This window comes from Saccoglossus kowalevskii, chromosome 18 (genome assembly GCF_978046115.1).
Source record: "Saccoglossus kowalevskii chromosome 18, keSacKowa6.1, whole genome shotgun sequence".
Classification (NCBI taxonomy): domain Eukaryota; kingdom Metazoa; phylum Hemichordata; class Enteropneusta; family Harrimaniidae; genus Saccoglossus; species Saccoglossus kowalevskii.
The window spans coordinates 20,166,552-20,190,547 of record NC_140658.1 but is presented as its reverse complement, the minus strand read 5'-3'; the positions used below and the strand labels follow the sequence as shown (position 1 = coordinate 20,190,547).

The 23,996-nt window shown below is 32.9% G+C and overlaps 1 protein-coding gene across 2 annotated transcripts in view; it reads right to left on the bottom strand.

Moving 5' to 3' along the window:
* The window catches only part of LOC100374717 (acyl-protein thioesterase 1-like), a 37,176-nt gene extending 13,687 nt beyond the window's left edge, over positions 1-23,489 (bottom strand). Inside the window, exon 1 of one of the 2 annotated variants that reach the window (XM_002732417.3) lies at positions 23,148-23,489. In XM_002732417.3, the coding sequence (XP_002732463.1) occupies positions 23,148-23,210 (63 nt within the window). In that variant the 5' untranslated portion in view covers positions 23,211-23,489. Of the gene's footprint in view, positions 1-14,784; positions 14,929-23,147 lie in introns of those variants that run through there. The other variant, XM_085492657.1, reaches the window with a different exon arrangement.
* Between the last annotated feature and the right edge of the window lie 507 nt (positions 23,490-23,996).

The following is a 23,996-nucleotide window of genomic DNA, read 5'->3' as shown; positions in this document are numbered from 1 at the left end:
GTACTGCTTCATGGAAATGACGAATGATACAAACTTCAACTGCTTTATGATTTTTTTTCTTTCATTGTTTAAATGATATTGTATTAATCAAACTCAATAAATGTTATATCATAGAAGGACGAATGTTCTGCATTGTTTTACGAGATGACTAATTTGCATAATATCTAATTTGCATAATATCTAATTTGCATAATATCTAATTTGCATAATATCTAATTTGCATATGAGTTTGTTATAATAGAATTAATTAACATTTCTATAACTTGTAATGCTTCTTGAAAATTCAAACAGGACCAAGCAATGGTAAAAACGACATGCTCACAGAACCGTTTTGCCTGTAAATCATATTTCTGAAACAGGATGAAGTGCAATACAACTCAGAATCATGAGTAGCAATGACATCATATGAACGAATAATTTATAGGGCAATAAAACTGCAAATTTCTGTGAGTTATTAGAGTCTGATGAAAATCGCAAAATGTTTTAGTAGTAAAAATTTTACCAGGGTCCTATGACAAAAAGTATGTCAGTGAGATTTGCGAAATTTTGTCTTCATGAAAGCCATAAAATCACGAACATTTCTAGTAGTGAAACTTATAAATGGTTTACACCATACATGTACATGTATTTCTTATATGAGTAATATTTACATGTGCAGCAGAGGAAGTATGATAGATGATGGGGTTATAGGATGTGCATTAACATGCATTGTAAGCATTAAAAGCAAATATCACAGGATTACTTGCACAGGAATCACCGATTTTACAATGATTAACTAAAATCAGTACACCTGACGTTTTTTTTTTCACCCGGATAGTATAAATCTTTACATTGCATGCGTTCATGAAATCCTTGTAAAGAATAGTCTTGCGTGTGTATCAGAAAACTTCATTTCAAAACGTTTGTTTCAGGCAGTAAAATAGCTACCCTTATACACTCACACACTTTTGGAATGAAGACTGTTATTATAAATACACTCTTTCTCCAGCTAACATTTATTCATTTGCTCACTGAGCACCTCAGTCATTCCTTCTCAAATTGATTTACTCATTGCTCATTCACCAACCAACCGACCAACACTTTCATTTACACACAGCTCAGACGCATTCATGAATTTTTTCACACAACCAACCAATTACTCACTGCATCACTGACTCATTCACACAATCACTGCTCACTGACTCATTCACTAAATTCTCACTTCCTCCCTCCCTCCCTCACTCCCTCACCGAAACATTCACACACTGCATCATTCACTACTCACTAATTCACTCACAGCTCACTGACACATTCACTCACTGCCTCATTTACTACTCACTAATTCACTCACTGCTCATTTACTACTCACTAATTCACTCACTGCTCACTGACACATTAACACACTGCATCATTTACTACTCACTAATTCACTCACTGCTCACTGATACATTCACACACTGCCTCATTCACTACTCACTAATTCACTCACTGCTCATTTACTACTCACTAATTCACTCACTGCTCACTGACACATTCACACACTGCCTCATTTACTACTCACTAATTCACTCACTGCTCATTTACTACTCACTAATTCACTCACTGCTCACTGACACATTAACACACTGCATCATTTACTACTCACTAATTCACTCACTGCTCACTGATACATTCACACACTGCCTCATTCACTACTCACTAATTCACTCACTGCTCACTGACACATTCACACACTGCCTCATTTACTACACTAATTCACTCACTGCTCACTGACACATTCACACACTGCATCATTCACTACTCACTAATTCACTCACTGCTCACTGACACATTCACACACTGCCTCATTCACTACTCACTAATTCACTCACTGCTCACTGATACATTCACACACTGCCTCATTTACTACTCACTAATTCACTCACTGCTCACTGATACATTCACACACTGCCTCATTTACTACTCACTAATTCACTCACTGCTCACTGACACATTCACACACTGCATCATTCACTACTCACTAATTCACTCACTGCTCACTGATACATTCACACACTGCCTCATTCACTACTCACTGCTCACTGACACATTCACACACTGCCTCATTTACTACTCACTAATTCACTCACTGCTCACTGATACATTCACACACTGCCTCATTTACTACTCACTAATTCACTCACTGCTCACTGACACATTCACATACTGCATCATTCACTACTCACTAATTCACTCACTGCTCACTGATACATTCACACACTGCCTCATTCACTACTCACTAATTCACTCACTGCTCACTGACACATTCACACACTGCCTCATTTACTACTCACTAATTCACTCACTGCTCACTGATACATTCACACACTGCCTCATTCACTACTCACTAATTCACTCACTGCTCACTGACACATTCACACACTGCCTCATTTACTACACTAATTCACTCACTGCTCACTGACACATTCACACACTGCATCATTCACTACTCACTAATTCACTCACTGCTCACTGACACATTCACACACTGCCTCATTCACTACTCACTAATTCACTCACTGCTCACTGATACATTCACACACTGCCTCATTTACTACTCACTAATTCACTCACTGCTCACTGATACATTCACACACTGCCTCATTTACTACTCACTAATTCACTCACTGCTCACTGACACATTCACACACTGCATCATTCACTACTCACTAATTCACTCACTGCTCACTGATACATTCACACACTGCCTCATTCACTACTCACTGCTCACTGACACATTCACACACTGCCTCATTTACTACTCACTAATTCACTCACTGCTCACTGATACATTCACACACTGCCTCATTTACTACTCACTAATTCACTCACTGCTCACTGACACATTCACATACTGCATCATTCACTACTCACTAATTCACTCACTGCTCACTGATACATTCACACACTGCCTCATTCACTACTCACTAATTCACTCACTGCTCACTGACACATTCACACACTGCCTCATTTACTACTCACTAATTCACTCACTGCTCACTGATACATTCACACACTGCCTCATTCACTACTCACTAATTCACTCACTGCTCACTGACACATTCACACACTGCCTCATTTACTACTCACTAATTCACTCACTGCTCACTGACACATTCACACACTGCCTCATTTACTACTCACTAATTCACTCACTGCTCACTGATACATTCACACACTGCCTCATTTACTACTCACTAATTCACTCACTGCTCACTGACACATTCACACACTGCATCATTTACTACTCACTAATTCACTCACTGCTCACTGACACATTCACACACTGCCTCATTTACTACTCACTAATTCACTCACTGCTCACTGACACATTCACACACTGCATCATTCACTACTCACTAATTCACTCACTGCTCACTGACACATTCACACACTGCCTCATTTACTACTCACTAATTCACTCACTGCTCACTGACACATTCATACACTGCCTCATTCACTACTCACTAATTCACTCACTGCTCACTGATACATTCACTTAATTACTGCTTACTAATTCATACATTCAACTATTCACTCACTGTCTGTTTTCCCATTTGCAAATTCACTATCGATATACATAACCTATCCAATATCATTCGATACAAGTTGTACACAATAGATTTATATCACTGAGAGTAAAATGCTATTTTGATATTCTAAAAATAAATATACTCATTATTAGTATGACATGAATAAACATACCGGTAACTAATAACTTCATCTGCGAAATATTCATTGAAGCGTGATTCATGAAATTAAGATGAACACAAACATATAATTTTTAATATTGATGTTTGATTAGATATAGTGACATCTGAGTATTTGTTTTGGTACATTGTACATACAAATAACAATCACTGCATATATGTTGGCTTATAAGTGTTTATTTGTCCATTCAATACTGCCCTGTATTAAAGTGACATTTTTTTTATCGTAATTCAAAGCTTGATTTGGTCTACAGTGGAGTATCAAACAATAATATTAAAAAATTTAAATTTTTCTCCGTATTGCATCTTTTAAGAAGGATTTAATGATAATTAATAAAAATGAAGAATGTTAAAAAACACAGCTAGAATATTTTCCTATTTTGCACAGTGGAATGTTTAACTACATAAATGTACTCAAAGAAGTACCCAAATGTGTTTCCATGGAAACAATTGTTTTTCCCATAGTGTTTCCCATTGGACAAAATATATACAACTTTGATTCATAATTCAAAAAATCATCTGGTCTTATATACCCCATATTTTTTTTTTCAAATTTCACACTAAACTATTTATTAAAATTTCAGAAATATATCTTTCGTCAAAAGCATCACTGTTAACATTTCCAGGTGGCTGTAAAACAGTTGAATTAAAACATGAAATACATACAGCAATGGAAGAACAGTTTGAAATATGGCTCCTTTCTTATATGTCAGAAATGGGGTTTCCAGATCTGTTAAAGCAGGGGTTATCTGCCTTTTGATCTATTAAAGAAACGAATTAATAAATAAATTATTGGCCAATGGTGGTTTGTGTGGAAATATTCAGTTATGGATTAGCCTTTCTATTTCACTGTATTTGCATTCCAGAGAGTAATAATCATATCAATTATTATTTTATAAATGAATACACTGAGTGTTTACCGTAAAATGATAACCTCATATCCTGTATGAATTAAGATCCTGAAATCTGATCAGTACAAAGTGAATTACATGTACACACTTTGTTAACGGATGTAACATTTCTGTGGCTTAGAAGAAAATCTCCAAACAGACGAGCATACATGTATAAGCCAACATTTGTATATATTGTGCAATAAATCATTATTATATAACATGTACGGTAATTTGACCATTGACTTGTGGCTGTCATTTACATCAGCACTATAAATAATTAAATATAGGAATTATATTCAACGTAATGTTGTTGATGTTATGTCTGAGTGGAGCACGCTCAGAACTTGTCAACAAGAAGGAGGCAGTGATTTGTACATTTGAATAATCCCCTGCTAATCTATGTTTAATAATCAGTCTTGTCGCAAAAAAACAATGATGCATAACTGTTTATTGTCGCATTTTTATATTTAATGTTTAGAACTTTTCTAAGTTCAAATTTAACTACACTGTATTTTGTTTTTTTACTAGTGTGAAGACAACCTTTGAAAATATGCAAAAAAAAAAAAAAAAAAAAAATTTCACACATACTGCAGAATATAAGAATATTACCTGAGTGATGATACCATAGTTAGGGAGATTGTATATGAAATCAAGATACACAATTATAGTTTGCCCTACCTGCCAATGTACAGTATATTCAAAACAAACAAAAATTGTCAGAAGAGACAGCATTGAATTTGTTGTCTAGAAATGCAACCTGGCACAAAAATATAAAAAAAAAATGTTAAAAATATAATTCTAGAAGCGGTCACGGTCAAATAACGATTTATTATTATAGTACTATTTCTGTGTGGTATTTTGTATTGATTTTATATTAATTAATTAAATTATGAAATGACCTATATAAGAAAAGTTACGCCAAGGGTATTCATTTCAAAATACTATATCGTATATGTGTATGTACACAACTTCAGAGGTCATTGCTGGCCTGGAGTAATATACAGTATTTGCATGCTAATCAGTGAGTATCTACCGGTAGTTTCAGGGTCCTTGTTCCATGGTTGCCATGTTATTGAATGCGTTTGCGACAAAAAAAAAAAGAGGGGTGTTATTACAATTAGTCATCTGAGTTCATTTGCATCGATCAGTTTATAGTTGAATGTACATGCTGTACGTCTTCCCCAAGAAATATTTTACAAAGATACGAACAGATAATAAAATGATATTTCATCCATATTTATTTTGTGTGCACGAATATAAAACATATTTTCTATATTTTATTGATGATGGACAATTAAGATGAACATTGTATGTTTAAATATTCAAAACTGTGTATTCCTGCTGCAGAGAAGTAAATTTATTTTGATTTGACTCCCTTAATTTTTTTCATGCACATGGTAGTTAAAGTACATGTAACCAGGAAACTTCGGGAACCTGACTCTCGCGGATCTACGTCACAGAACGTTCTACGTTGCTATGACGCATATCACCGTACCACGCATTTCTATTGGCTCTGCGCAATTTGCCGTGGAACGCTGGTTAAAGACAGCTCAAGTCGAGAAAACATCCTAAACTCAAATACGAGACAATCCCAAACCACCAAATCTATATATGTTGCACATGTAAATCTTGTTACACTGTTCAGAAGTGTCTTATTAACAAAGTACAGTTTCTTGAGAGCTTTTGACCAATGTTTTCACCGTCTGTAGTTGCTAGGTAGTGAAAATGCCTGGATGTTCGCCTCAGAGAATTAAGATGACCTACAGATAATTAATTTCATAATGTACATACCGTATCTTTAATAGATAGTACATCAAATGACTATATTTTGCTTGAGGGCAGATCCCTATATACTAATACATCATACAACTGTACATTGATATTTAAAAGCCAAGATTCATTTTATTGCAATTACAATTACAATTATTGAACTTGCCTCAAGCCCTGCTAAAACATATTTTTCTGGTCATCATATACATTTGCATAAAAACTGTGTGAGTCACAGCTTTAATAAGTTGTTGATCAAAATCTTAAAAATACGTTACTCGTGATTTTTTTTCTTTTACCTGTGCATATTTTAGTTCATATAGCAGTCACAGTACCTCCTGTCAAAATCTGTTTAGAATTAATCACTTTCATATTAGTCAACAGTACGTGACTTTTTGGTTCACTGTCAATCAGTTTTTTGAGAAAAACAACAATTATATACATAAAATCCAATTTTAGCAGAGGTTTCTATAGACCACAATAAAAACACTTTTCCTCAGTAAAAACCCACTAAAAATATTTTCAATTTTTTAGTAGTTTTATATTGGAAGACCATGGTTACTAATTCTTCTAGTAACCGTGGTAAGACAAATTCCTGATTATTTTTTTTCAGACTGTTAAACAATGTATTATATTTTTTAGGGACGTATTATTACGCGTGTAACCGTCCTCTAATAATAAAAACAAACATGGCTGCCACCAGGGTTTGAGCGGACTCCACACAGAGAAATTCACTGATTCTGTTCTAAACATTTTGGATTTCGGCATTCCCATGATGTATCCTTGGAAGGAAAAGATGTATAATAATAATGTTAATTATTACGAGGATACCTCAAAGTATGCACTCAGACAGTACACTGCCGCATCGACCTCTGCTGTGTGTCGGTCGATACTGCCGCAGTACTGTCTTTGTGCATACTTTGAGGTATCCTCGTAATAACCTCATATTATTCACATACATGTAGAATGATGATCTTTTGATTGGTACATGTATTACAGAGGAACACTAATGAGTGACTGCTTAACCTTTTCATCTCCAGAGATTTTTCTGCACTTTTTTCTTATATTCTTCAATATTTCTGGAAATAAACCCTAATTTTGGAGCCAACATACAAAATTTGAGTTAATTTTCAGGTTTCACTTAAAAAATTTGGCTATGTTTTTAAAATTTTTCTGCACTTTTTTTCTTATATTCTTCCATATTTCTGGTAAAAAAACCCTAATTTTGGAGCCAAAATACAAGATTTGAGTTAATTTTCAGGTTTCACTCAAAAAAATTTAGCTATGTTTTCTAAATCTTCTGAAGGAAAGTGTAGACTATAAACAAGACTATTTTGTGAATTTCAAATAAAAAGTGGGAACACGTGGTGAAAATGTTAATATTAGATTTATCACAACTTTCGCCATCAGATCACTGGATATCGGGCGGGATATCAGAAACATCTAATCACATGAACAGACCTGATACAGTAAATTCTGAGCGTAACTCAAGATTTAACTTGCTTGCTTTCAAAATCACTATATATCAAAATTATGCAGAGTACATATAATCTACCCAAATATATCTTGTAATTAAGTAAATACTATGAGGAATAAGTTGAAATTATTGATGACAATGAAATTCACTTTAAAAATGCATGAAAAGGCAAAGCCCACTGAAAGGAAGTTTTATAGTTAAGTTACGCTCTGATTGTACTGTTAATGGGTTACAGTATCAAAGTTTACAACACTTATACACAGTTGTAGGCATAATTTGTTATTTTTCAAACAACTTCCTAGTAATTGATATCCGTTTGAATCCAAACCTTTGTAAATTGTGGAGTTTTTTAAAGTGAATATTTGATTTCTCATATTTATTTATTAATACTCCAAAAGACGCTTTTTCATACACTTTGATTGTGAAATTGTGTTTATCAATATATGTAATGTATTGTGTATTACCTATATGCTATGATTTGATGAAATCAAATAAAATACTGTAAAATCTGTATTAAAAGCCGCGGCTTCTATTAAAATGGTACAATGCAACAGAGGAGATGCGGCTTCTATAAGAGCATCTACACATATGCGACCTGGTGAATTTTTGGGTCTCGATTGTTCAAAAAGAATGGGTGCGGCTTCTATTGGGGATGCGGCTTCTAATACAGATTTTACGGTAATCAGTTATATTATAATGATCTAGTATACAACTGTCAACAAATGCGATTTTTGTTTTAAATATGCAATTCTAATAAAGAAAATACGGTTATAATACAATTAAAATGTTACAAATACAAATGTGTCTTAATATTTACAAAAATAAACAAGTCATTGTCAATGACACGTCCCCGTTCCGTTCATATTTGAGTGACATATACATTCAAAGCAGATCATGACCGAAATGCACCTGCATATGTACAACACATTGTGCTAAATCTGAACAAAATCTATCCATGCATGACTGAGATCCGGTTCTGGAATTGTGAAAATACGTGATTTTGATGCATTTTCGGCCTTAAAATGGCCATCATTCCGCTATTGTTAAGCAGATCATGAAACAAATGCACATATCTATTTGTGACATGATGTACCATGTGTGTGTGAAGTTTGAACTTGATCAATCCAGACATGTCTTGGATACGGATCCAGAACCGAATTCTTTAACAAAATGGCCGCCAGTCGGCCATTTCGAACTTGATCCGAAAAAAAAAAAAGACGTGCATCAAGGTCCTATTATGTTTAATGTATGTACCAAATTTGAACAAAATCCATCCATGCATAACTGAGATACGGGTCCGGAATGGTGAAAATGTGCGATTTCAATGCATTTTCGGCCTTAAAGCGGCCCCCATTTGGCTATCGTTAATGAGATCATGAAACAAATGCACATACATATTTGTGACATGATGTACATTGTGTGTGTGAAGTTTGAACTTGATCAATCCAGACATGTCTCGGATACGGATCCAGAACTGAATTCTTTAAAACAAAATGGCCGCCAGTCGGCTATTTCGAACTTGATCCGAAAAAAAAAATGACGTGCATCAAGGTCCTATTATGTTTAATGTATGTACCAAATTTGAATGAAATCCGTCCATGCATAACTGAGATCCGGGTCCGGAATGGTGAAAATGTGCGATTTCAATGCATTTTCGGCCTTAAAGCGGTCGCCATTTGGCTATCGTTAATGAGATCATGAAACAAATGCATATACATATTTGTGACATGATGTACCTTGTGTGTGTGAAGTTTGAAGTCGATCAATCCAAGCATGTCTCAGATACGGATCCAGAACTGAATTCTTTAAAACAAAATGGCCGCCAGTCGGCCATTTCGAACCCGATCCAAAAAAAAAAATGACGTGCATCAAGGTCCTATTATGTTTAATGTATGTACCAAATTTGAACAAAATCCGTCCATGCATAACTGAGATCCGGGTCCGGAATGGTGAAAATGTGCGATTTTGATGCATTTTCGGCCTTAAAATGGCCGCTATTCGGCTATCGTTAATCGGATCATGAAAAAAATGCATGTGCATATGTCCCATATAATGTGTGATGTATGAGTGAAGTTTGAACTTAATCGGTTCATGCATGTTCGAGATACAGGTGATCACAGACGCACGGACGCACACAGGGCAAAACATAAGTCCCCGTTTTCGGACTGCGTCCGAACGGGGACTAACAAATACAAAAATAAAAACAAATTCCTTAATTGCAGGTATTCTAAGCCTGAAAAGTTATGAAACTCATTTTATAATTCCGATATCTTAAATTTGATAGATGGTAATCTAGCCCGTGTTTTCATGGCTTTGATTGATAGTATACTACATTTTGTATTTCAGATGCAAATTTGGTTTTGGCCCTGAAAGTCTTGATAGTTTAAAAGCTATGCCCGAGGACGCGACGGGATCAACAAACTTATATTTTGTTTTTAATACAGAAACCACAAATCATTTTTCATCACTGTTTTGGTCAAATAGATTTCATGTATTTATAAAAAGAAAATTGCAGAATCCCTAAAATAGGTCAAACATTTGTTTCCATAGGATCTAACATGACTGTAATAGAGTTCAATAGTGATGTAACTAACAACATTTCATATGATGGAAAAATGGCATTCAATATCTCAGAAGTGACCTAAAGAGATTAAAACGATGCGTTGATGGATAAAATCATTAATTTTCAGAGATGCAAGTCAACAGAGTTTGATAATTCATATAGATCAGACACCATTAACTCTACTCAAATCTCAGCTCTCCACACTTTAGGATATAGACCTACATTGTACATTGCCATGGCAACAATCTTTCATTCTGTATTCCAAGTTAGCATTAAATAATCCTAACTGTATAACTAAATGTATATGGGAGGAAGGATTTGTAAACTACCAAAATGACATTTTTAGCAGAATTATATATGTATAGTGAATGCTGATTGGATAGTCTATCTACAAATTTAACCACGGGCTGGAACTAATTATGAAAATTAATTATATACAAAATTAATTACAATAAGGCCAGGAAAATTTTTTTTCTGTTTCTAGTTTCATAAAAATTTTAAAAGGCAAGGCGATTTTTTTTTTTTGTTGGAAAACTTGAGACAATTGCAAGTACAAGCGCATTTTAGAATGCTTTAGAAGGAAAAAAATGTCCGAGGCGCATAGTTCAAAATGATGCGTGCGGAAACAAACAGATATTTTTTTTTTCAGCCTAACACGTACCTGTCCAGCCAAAAATTACAAACTACAGTCAGATTACTCTTCAATTGAAATATCATGTAACATGTCATATAAAAAAATGTATAGTACATTCATAGCATATTTTATCATTTAGTAAGCTTTCAGCTGGCTTAGACTAAAGCTTAGTTAGCTTTTAAAACAACCATATATCTCAATTTTGCAAAGTAAATCTGACTATACATGTCTCATATTACTAACTTACGTAATTATCATACATGGAGCGTGCTGTCCCTTTGATCCTGGAGTAAAATATGAACTCATATTTGACGATTCATCAAATACAGAATTTTTTTTTTTTTACTACGTGACCTGAATTATTTATTTGTTTTCACTACATGTATGAATGTTAAAACCTGACTAGAGCAGGTTCCAGTTCTTACAACTGTTAACGATCGCTAATTGACAAATGTAAATGTCATGAGCAGTCATGATCAACAAAATTGCATTGCTAGACATAAGCATACAATGTAATGCAATATAATCGTTCCCCAATCAACTATGAAGAGTTCCATGAACTTTGAGTGCATGTACATGTACATCAGGGATTTTTTTAGACTAGGGAAGAGGAGTGCAGCGCCCTCATGCCATGACCATGCACCCCCTTACCCTGGGGAGCAGATCCTCGGGCAACCATTATAAAATTCTGATTGACCAGGGATCACATGTGGCCACAGTCTTCAACCGTGACCTGTCTGATAGTAATTTTGGGCCCAAGGAAGCCATAGAATGCTCCATTTTAACTTAGAATTATCAAAAACAACACACCCTGGAAGGAAGAATCCTTACTATCTCCCCCACTTGGTGGCGTCGCGGAACTGCAGTGCTCCCTCTTGCAGTTTTTTTCTAGAAAAACCCCTGTACATGTCTATGCATCTTTCACATTACACGTTCAGTTCACGTTCGAAATCTGTATTTGTCCACAGCTTAATAGATCATAAAACCATGTACGCTAACAAGGTTAACTACTGTAAAAGGGTTAATTATTCACTGGGTTTTAATTTTGCTCATTTCGCTGACTGGAAAATGCGCTAAATTAAAACCCAGCGAATATGTAAAATTGAGCATAGAACACATTATCTAAATGATAAAACTGAATTGAAAAGCCACTGAATATGCCTGAAATGGTAAATCAGTGAATTTAAACCCAGTGAAAATTAGTCATTTAACAGTATTTATTACATAAATACCCTACACAGAATAAGTTGATATTATTCATAACAATGATATTTCTCAATTGATATGATGCAAAATTGCTAGTTTCTAAGAAAAGGCAAAATCAGCTGATAACCAACTAGGGAGTTAAGTCACACTAGAACTGTAATGTATTCATGACAAGTAATTGTATGTAAATAGATGAATTGAAATTCATTTTCATGCTGATAGTATCGTTTACAGGCACAAAGCTTGTACATTCAAAATGGCTATCTCATTTCGGTATTACAGGACAAAAAAGGTTTAAACCATTATAAACTAGTAGCCGATGTCTGCTTATTTATATACTGTACAATTTATTTTAGCTGGAATTAATTTTTGCTGAAAGGACTTTTTGGGTGTTTTGTATCGAATTTATTTTCACTGATTTTTGAAATGTTGAATGTAAAATATAGGAAAAAAGGTATATCGCTGAATTTTTGATTCACCCCTTCAGTGAAAATAGCAAAAATTAATTTCAAGGAAAAATAAAGTATTTTACAGTATTTGTTACATATTCGCATTAGTGATAGAAGTGCACATATTATATAATTATATTTGCTCTGCATTAATCTATTGAAAATAAGTCTCCAATACATACCATATTTGATATTTGAAAATAAGTCTCCAATACATACCACATTTGATATTTGAAAATAAGTCTCCATTACATACCATATTTGATATTTGAAAATAAGTCTCCAATACATACCATATTTGATATTTGAAAATAAGTCTCCAATACATACCATATTTGATATTTGAAAATAAGTCTCCAATACATACCATATTTGATATTTGAAAATAAGTCTCCAATACATACCATATTTGATATTTGAAAATAAGTCTCCAATACATACCACATTTGATAGTTGAAAATAAGTCTTCAATACATACCATATTTGAAATTTGAAAACAAGTCTCCAATACATACCATATTTGATAGTTGAAAATAAGTCTCCAATACATACCATATTTGATATTTGAAAATAAGTCTCCAATACATACCATATTTGATATTTGACAATAAGTCTCCAATATATACCATATATGTTATTTGAAAATAAGTCTCTAATACATACCATATTTGTTATTTGAAAACAAGTCTCCAATACATACCATATTTGATATTTGAAAATAAGTCTCCAATACATACCATATTTGATATTTGAAAATAAGTCTCCAATACATACCATATTTGTTATTTGAAAATAAGTCTCCAATACATACCATATTTGATATTTGAAAATAAGTCTCCAATACATACCATATTTGATATTTGAAAATAAGTCTCCAATACATACCATATTTGATATTTGAAAATAAATCTCCAATACATACCATATTTGATATTTGAAAATAAATCTCCAATACATACCATATTTGATATTTGAAAATAAATCTCCAATACATACCATATTTGATATTTGAAAATAAGTCTCCAATACATACTCTATTTGATATTTGAAAATAAGTCTCCAATACATACCATATTTGTTATTTGAAAATAAGTCTCCAATACATACCATATTTGATATTTGAAAATAAGTCTCCAATAATACCATATTTGATATTTGAAAATAAGTCTCCAATAATACCATATTTGATATTTGAAAATAAGTCTCCAATAATACCATATTTGATATTTGAAAATAAGTCTCCAATACATATCATATTTGATATTTGAAAATAAGTCTCCAATACATACCATATTTGATATTTGAAAATAAGTCTCCAATACATACCATATTTGATATTTGAAAATAAGTCTCCAATACATACCATATTTGAAAATAAGTCTCCAATACATACCATATTTGATATTTGAAAATAAGTCTCCAATACATACCATATTTGAAAATAAGTCTCCAATACATACCATATTTGATATTTGAAAATAAGTCTCCAATACATACCATATTTGTTATTTGAAAATAAGTCTCTAATACATACCATATTTGATATTTGAAAATAAGTCTCCAATACATACCATATTTGTTATTTGAAAATAAGTCTCCAATACATACCATATTTGATATTTGAAAATAAGTCTCCAATACATACCATATTTGATATTTGAAAATAAGTCTCCAATACATACCATATTTGATAGTTGAAAATAAGTCTCCAATACATACCATATTTGATAGTTGAAAATAAGTCTCCAATACATACCATATTTGATAAATAATATATTTTCAAAATATGACCTATTTTGACCTTATAGACAAACCATTATCATTTGCATATTATTAATGAGCATATGGGTGCTACTACCGGTAATAGTGTAAGAGTAAATACTATAATGCGATTTTACGGTATTAAAGACAGCCACAAATCAGAGAATAATTTAACATTTTTATTGCCAAAGACATAATTCCATCTGTAACAACAGAACACCCATCGACTCATATGTCACCTGCCACAAAAAAAAACAAAAAAACCTGGACATAATAGATGATTAATGAAAAAAATATGATACCCACCGTAGCTGTGTGTTCAACTAGAGAATCAATGACTATGGTTTCCCATGAAAGAACCACTTTGCTATAATACAGTAACAAAATCAAAGATACAGTAATCTGTCTCATATTTTGGCTTCCTACATCAAAATATGGTACTGCGTACAATGTAAATATACCAACAGTTAAACATGGTGCCAGATGGAAGCGGATTAAAGCTAAAAAATAAATTTTCGTTCAGCGATAGATGCTCAAAATAAAAGTCAAATAATTAAGATATAAATATTTGTGTGGTTAAATGATCATTCTACTACATGTACATCACATCTGCTCTCAAATCTCTAGTTTCTATATTTTCGCAAAACATAATGCTTCCATTAGCTAACGGAATGATATTTGTCAATAGCCTGATATCACGTGACACAATTCCACCAATAGGATTGATTCATTCTGGTTGACCTTTGATATTGGCGATTTCATTAATTCCAAATATTTCTTCAAATACACAATATTCTAAATTTAAGGATATAATCTTGATTTTGTCTAAATATTTATATTCAAAATTCAGGATTGCAAATTAATAAAATTACTAAATTTGTTTTACCTAACACCCCCCACCCCACCCCCAGAAAAACAAACTGGCCAATCGTTTTCAGTATCAATATACTGACTGCAAGTATTCTCGACCACAGACTAACTGAGCCTTACTTTAACAGTTATTTTCATTTTTATAAATGTTATGATCTGAAAGTGCTTCATCACTCAAATTTTGCACTTTGTTGCTCATTGTACAACCCAAGATCAGCGATCAAGAATACTATCTACTTGGTGCTATAAAGAATTTAGCCACACACTTCTGAAAACATACAAATAAATATTTTCAAAACAAAACTGAACTATGAAAATACTTATGCCAAATTTGTTATAAATGTTATAAAATATTAAATTAAATTAAACATGTTGTTAATTAAACTTGAAATTTTAATTAAATAAAATTTGACAATAAAAATAATCTCCTACTTATTATACTCATTATACACTTTCTGCATTTGTGAGGCCAAGGGAAGAGATTTCTATTCAAATGCCCAACCTCCAATTGACTCTTCAAATCCAATTAAAAATGCAATACAAGGACATGTAATTTTCAATATTGTTGTTTAATGTTGATGAATACATTGACCTATATATGAAATTTATGATGACATGAAAATGCTGTTCTCACTATCACCGTCACATTGTTCCGAACGCCGGCCAATACAGCAACATTGCCAACTAAGTTTCCGACTGGTTTGCTATGCGTGCCTGTTTGGGTCAAACCAAATAATCAACCTCAACCGGAGATATAAAACTGAATTTACTGACACTGTATGAAATGTCAGTACATGTACAGTCAATAGTTTATCTGGTGTGTGTCATAACACTCATGAATGAGCATGTTTAGCCGAATAGCGCACCTTCATAAAACTGGTTTGAACTACTATAAAATGATTACTTTTCACTGGGTTTAAATTTCTCTGATTTACCATTTCTGGCATATTCAGTGGGTTTTAAATTCACGGTTTTATCATTTAGATAATGTGTTCTATTCAAAAATTGACATATTCACTGGGTTTTAATTTAGCGCATTTTCCAGTCAGCGAAATAAGCAAAATTAAAACCCAGTGAATAATTAACCCTTTTTACAGTAATTAACCATATAACAGTCTCAAAACATGCATAGTAAACTAGTCAGCAATTTAGCTGGCAATGTTGCTGTTATTGATGTTAAAAATAATATGGCAGTGACAGTATGTACACATCTGAGTATTCATTTGATGAAACATGCATATCACCAGTTCTTTTGGTATATACCGGTAGATGTACATGTACATTTGTACATGCAATAACAATCAATAACGCACATATTAGTATTTTTGATTTTCCATCTATCGATCACTGTTGTATGTATTATACTCTACGAATAATCGAATTTGGTATACAGTATAAGAAGTACCGAACAACATGTTTATATATAGTCGTATGTTTTTAAGGGCAGTATAACTCAAGCCCATCATCACACAGACTCATTTTATGAGATGTACTATATTATATAAACATAGATATTACATACACATAGAGTAGAAAGTATATGTATATGTATTCTAGGAGGCGAGCTACGTCACAGATCGTTCTATGTTGCTAAGACGTGCACCACTACACCATGTATTTCTATGAGCTCTGAATGAGCTACTGTGTAACGCTGGTCGAAGAGCAGGTGAAAATAGTTAATTTAAGTTACGGGAACAGCACAAACTCAACTCAAATAATCCTTAGTTGCATAAGCCCAATTAATCCTTATTATTGTTTAACAGGTTTTGTTTCAGTATTCTCATGGGTGGACTTCCGGGTATTTTCACAGCCTGGCATTATAATGGCAGTGAAATCAAAGGCCGAAAACTCTGAGAAAATGTACTTTGGGATAGTTGTTAAAACTCTCCTGAACAGTGTAATACGACTATCCCTACATGTGCAACATAAAACGATGATCAAATGTGAAGTCACACAAAAGGTAAGAAGATTACAAAATCGCAAGACAATTAACATACATTTTTATAAATACTATGCAAATTTTAGTGAATATGTAAACAAAAATGGTAAATGCAATTGTCTCAGGATGTTTTTAGAACTGTGTAATAAACTCACAGTATGCGTCTTCGCTTGGTTTCGATTTTTTTTTAAATAGGCAGATACGAACCATTGAACATAAAGTGGAAATCCTTAAAGTGTATATTGTGTACTGTGATGCCATCTTGTGAAAAAAAATCAGTATGATTGACACGCGGAACTCGCAAAGAATAGGATATTCATCAAAAAACAAAGTTATACGGTATAATAAATTGATGATAATTGGTATATATACACATGTAATGAGAAATACTATCGCGGTAAAAGCGGCAAACTAATCTTCATGCTGATAATAAGGCAGGATACAAATATGTAATCTTGCTTTGTATATACCTGGGTAGTAAAAACAGAATTCATTTGTCTGTATAACGGTGCATAGATGGGGTTTAAAAATGTTATGGACATATTTGAATGTCTTTCTTATTTGGAATATGTTATATTTACGTCACATTCAAACACTTAAATATTTACATCCGACACAGCAACAATATGAATAGTTTTTGCTGACATTTGGAGCTGTTATCTCTCACTAAATTATGACTACATGCAAGAATGGATGTATGATAATGAAGTTATCCCAAGGATACTGCAAAGTATGCACTCAGGCAGCACAGGATCACATCAACCACCACCATGTATCAAAACTATATGCACCGTACTGCCTACGTGCATACTTACTTTTGTGATATTCTCGAAAATTATACCAAATTGTAAACCAAAGATTCTGTTAGTCAACATTTTCCACCTCTCAAAAGATTAACATGCATAATTTTTTTAATTTTTTATTTATTTTTTCCAAAAGTTTTGATTATGATCTGTAGCTGACGAGGAATTATCTCTATTTGGTTGAAAATTAATGAAGAAATTATAGACAAATACATAAAAACCAACAAACTATTGTACAAAAGTGTTTGCGGGAAAATTATGGCATTCTTGGGTTAAAGCAAACAAAGTATCCAATATATTGATCTAGTCTCTCCTATATCCTGAAGCATATGAGATATAAACAAATTTAATTAAATATCTTTAATCATGGAAATCTTCATGGTTACTACCTTATACTACAATTAATAACTGTCTGACACTTGAGAGAGTAGATCTATAATGATAGAATAATAAAATTGTATGATCGTGTGTTAAATAATTCCAGCATACCATAACCAAGATTTTATCTCTTAGTTTATTCAATGATATTAATAATTTAAACAACTCTCAATATTTAATAAATGTAGCCTTTGGGGCTAAACAAAATTGAGTTGTTCTCAGGAAATATCTTTTTCCAATCTTTTTTTTGTACCTCCATGTTCATTTTAATCAATAAATGTCAAAGCCAAGTTTTGTCAACCTTTCATAAAAAAACAATTTTTTTTCATTTTTTCCAAAAATTGTGAATGGGGAAAGTGGAAAAAATAAATAAATAAAAATTCATGAAAAATGAAAGCACCATAAACATTTGTCGGAAAAATTACAGCATACAAAGCAACCGCATCAGTAAATATTATGGGATGTGATGGCTGCCATCATATGAAATAGCAAAAACCAAAATTTTAAAAAGTTTGTCACAAAAGACAATTCATAGCCTTGCTAAACAACAGTGGTCTAACACTCCCTGTAGCAAGGTACCTAAACAAGTGTTTTGAAATAAGACGGCAACCCCAGTGATAATTTTTTTTCACAGTTAAGTTTTGCATTTTGTTTTCTATCTTTTTATACATGTAGTACATGTATAATAATTTAGTCTTAATATTTTTTCTCTGTTATGTATTAGCTTAGATTTTTTTTATTTTTCCATTATAAATTATTTTTATTTTTTTTAACCTTTTATTCTTTCTTAAACATTTTTAACCACTGCCTCCGGGGAATGTGTATGTATTAATAAAATTATTATTATTATTATTATATGTACATATTTCATTGAATCATCGGATAAGTATTTCAAGGTTGGCTTCGTGAAGACAACAAAGAGTTTCCAGTAACAGGGCTTAGAAAATACCGAGACGACAGCTGAGTTTTTTTTTTGTAGGGTTTTATTTTAGACTACGCATTTACCATTATGAGTGAAACATGACTAATTTGAAAAAAAACAAAACACAAAAACATGTATTTGTAGCTATGGTTATTGGAAACAATAATTTTTTTTCTCAGTCTTACCAGAAACACGTATTGGTTTCAAATCAACGTTATCCAACCATTCAATAGCAACAGTTGTTGCCATATTCCAATGGGATTCAAGTAATAAGTAACTGATACATACTGAACTCCCTGAAGAATAGTGTGCATATGAGTGACAGTGCTTTCTTTTTAATAATTTGTGGAAAATTGGTTGCATGGCAACAGTGCATCAACAGTATGACTTTTCAGGTTCTCCATCTGTAGTGTAAACCTCTGAATTTTTCAATTGCTGCGAATTTTGTTTATTTAATGAGTTTATGGCATTCATAAAGACCAATTTTCATGAAAGATGCTGACAATAAGGACACCTAAGAAACTTTAATTGCTATGGCAATTCACGATTTTCACCGACTTTTGCTCTCTTCTGGAATAACATGGTATACAGTACTTCATGCATGCGTGCAGTTTTCTCCCTTAACATGGTGCAGTGGCCCCTTTGTGGTAACAAATACTACACGAGGAGCATTAAATAATTTATAAATAATTAATTAATTAATTTATAATTATTTGTTATTAGCTCTTGACTTGCAATTATAACTTGGCAGAATAAGTGCTGCAGAAACCAAAATAAACTTAGGAAAGTCATAAAATCGTTGCATTTCATGAAATATTGTAACCGTAATGCTATATACTTTCGTATCACAAGAATCAGCAAATGCATCCCCTTCATTATTATTATTTCTCGTATGTTTTTAATTGCATAATTTACATATAAATTAACGTACATTATTTTTTTAAATTCTTTGACAGCTACATGTATTTTATTTGTTGTGTAAACATTTTTAATTCCTCTGTGGAAATTTATACGTTTGAATAATGTAGTTTCTCATTGCCCCTTGCTCACAAAACCCTGGAGAGAACATGTGCATGCAAAGTACGCATACCATATATCATAAATATGATCATCAATTGTTACACATAAAAGCAATATATAAGTACTTTTAAACACTCATGTTGCATCATTGTAATATGCTAATTTATTGTCTCCAGATTTGAGGGCAACAGAGGTATGCATCCAAGCTCTTGTGACAGCAACAATAAGATTACCGACTGCTACAAGTTTTTGTTTATCGCCAGAAAATTCGCCTCAGGCATAAAAAAAAAATGTGAAAATGGTAATGAAAACATGAATATACAAAATAGAAGAAATGCTCTTAAGCAAATTGATTTAGTTCTGTTAGCCGCTGAATGCATTAGAGATTTTATTGTAATCCCATTTTTATCTTATCTTAGCAGACTTTCCAGCTGTACATGTACAGGTACCGTATTTGCTCTATTAGAAGCACATCTCCAATAGAAGCACATCTCCAAAGAAGCACATCAATTGGAAGGATCATGGAAAAAAAACAGTCACATCGGCAATGTTGACATCATTGAAAAATTTTAATTTAAAACCCCTTCTGAAAGTCTTTATTATCTAAACAAATGACATCCATCATATACCTCAAAATTAAGTTGAGTCAAAACATATATGCTTGGCTAAATTTGATACATCAAAAAAACCTATCAACATACAAGCTGTTCTCTGATTGGTCCATCTGTTAGGTGTTATGGTTGGATAGCCAATCAGGTACAGTCTTGCAAGTAGCTTGGCATTGACTCTAGTATTGCCTTTTAATTACTTGCATCACATTTTTAAGTCCTACATTTTAATCACCATGAAAGGTGATCTAAACTTTAACTGTGAAATAACAAACATCACCATCTGACTTCCAAGGTCACCAATGTCTATTGAGACCTTTCTTTTAAAGAAATAATCTAATAAAAAATAATATAACTTTAGCTGAACCAGTGTATACGATGCCCAATCAACTGTGCTAAAATACACGATCGGAATATGTGATGAGAATACAATATGCAGTAAATGCGATATTACCGGTAATGTAGTAAATGTGCACATCAAGTTGCGTGAAAACCATGCTGTAAGTTCTGAGAATGTAGTGATTTATAACCATTTCTTTTCAGCATTTTTGTTTTATGTAGTTTGTATTACTTTCTACTAAGGTATCTATTTCCATCCAATCCCAATGGATGTTCAGTGATACATAAATAAACAAACAACTTTACGATGAGGCTTTCATGAATCAACGATGAGGTTTAATACTGTAAAACAATTTATTTTTACTAGCATAAAAGTTTACTATTTTGATATTTTGAGCAATTTCACAGGGTTTTGAATTTCACAAACTTGGCATGGAAACAATAAGTTCTATTGTTATATTTACATGTTCAATTTAATTTAATTTTAATAGCGGATTTTACTTATCAGAAAAAATAGCAAAATTAAAAACCAGTTAATAATTAGTGTGCTTACAGTACTATGATCATTCAGTGTGTTTTGCTGTGTATTTTCCTTTGTACATTTTCGTACATAATATCGACAAGGATGAAAAATGAAGTTCAGGAAATAAAATCAGCTAGAATCCCAACCCCAGAGACAATGCACACATGAGTGCCTTAAAGCAGTAATTTACTGAATAAAACATGAAAATTTTAATTTTTTTGGACAGTCACCGAAAACACACAAATTTTGTTTTGGCTAATTTTTGGGGTCCAAATTTAACAAATGATATACAAAAAAGGGTAAGTGCCACCCACACTCTGCCCTGCCCATTTCAATTTTATATAGCTCTTATCGGGTCATTTGTAGCTTTTGGAGGGGTATATTGAATTACATTGGTGGACTGGGGTGTTAGTTAGGGTGAGGGTTCAGGCTATGGGTGAGGAACTGCCCCCCCCCCCCCCCCCAAAAAAAATAATTAACAAAATGTTCAACATAAATTTGTTTAAATTTAATTAATATGTGATAGTTTGCACTTTCACCAAAAATGTGAGCATTCCTGATACATTGATATTAAGGTAGTTTGCTACAATTGAAAAAACAGGAATCCTTGAAATTCAGCAAGAAGGGATGGATTATTACAGTGCTCCGAGATGAAAATACATTTACTGGTATCAAAAATACGCACGTGTTTTGAGTAGTTTATAATTGGTTCCCACAACAGAAACATTCCATCATATCCCAAAATTTTGTTTGGTGTCCTATGGTCAAAAAATGTGCTATGTAGTTATAAGGGTCACATATGGCTGTTGAGAAAAATTAGACAATTTAGAATATCGTATAAAATATCCATAGAATAATCTGTTTACATGGAATCCTATGAAAAATGTTTTTTTAGATAATTTTATATCTGTTTTCTTGAAAACATATCCTTCTTTCTCCGTAAAACCTTAAATATGAATGACTCGCATGTACGTGAATCATAGCATAACAATATTTGAATGATTTAATGTGCTCATTTTTGTTTCTAATTTTTGTTAGTGGTACATTTAAATACATTTTCCGTTCTGCTTCAAATATTCTATAAATTTATCGATTGCACCCCACACCGGTCCATCTCGATGTAAGATGAGCGGTTGAAGGATGCTGAGCGTTTATCGCCAGGAACAGCAACATCGACGCCGACGCCGTATCTTCTAGATGTCTCACACTGTGACATTTTATACAGACTGTCTGTAGGCGTTTTGCAAAACAAGTTATGGTAACTTACCGTGGCGGAGTGTTTGGAAGCTGCCGGTATAACAACAGGACTAGACATGGTGTTCCCGCACATAAAATGTTAACAAGAAAACCAAAATTGTCCGCTTTACTCGCTTATCAGAATTCCTACAAGTTCAGACAGACAATTCCGAGCTCAGCTGGGTTTTTTTTTTACAATTTATCCAATAAATGTGTCCAAACCTCGTCAAAGAAGTCACCACAAATTAGTGATGTTATCGGGTCAACGTAAATAAAATAGCTATTGACTGATCCGAATACACGTAGTATTTTTGATAGGGATTCACTCAGCTTTCACGTTCTTGCAGGTGACATGACACCAAAACGGATCAAGAGACCGGCAACTAATAGTTCTGCGCAAGCGCATTGATAATAGTACAGGTGAACTCGCGATACACGAGATTATCGAGAACTGGGCACGTTATTTTGATGGATTTGAATCAGGGTCACAGGCTAAATCCAACAAAGCTTCAGTAGTTATGTATTATGGAATTCATGCGTCATTTTACCAATAGAAAAATGAGGAATTGAAAATTTAGGGGGGGGGGGATAGACGTATCCAGTATCGAATAAACTATCATGAGCTGTATTGTATTGTTTGATACTGCATGCCAAAATCCGCAGAAATTATTTTTTTCCACCATTCTAGATACAATAAATCATTATAAATATTTATCTAAATATGATACAAAGGATAAATATGGCGATAAAATAATAATAATAATAATAATAATAATAATAATAATAATAATAATAATAATAATAATAATAATAATGCCTTTATTGAAATCATATCCTGTTCAGAGTCTGAATTTGTAAAATTCTATAAAGTTTCAGATAC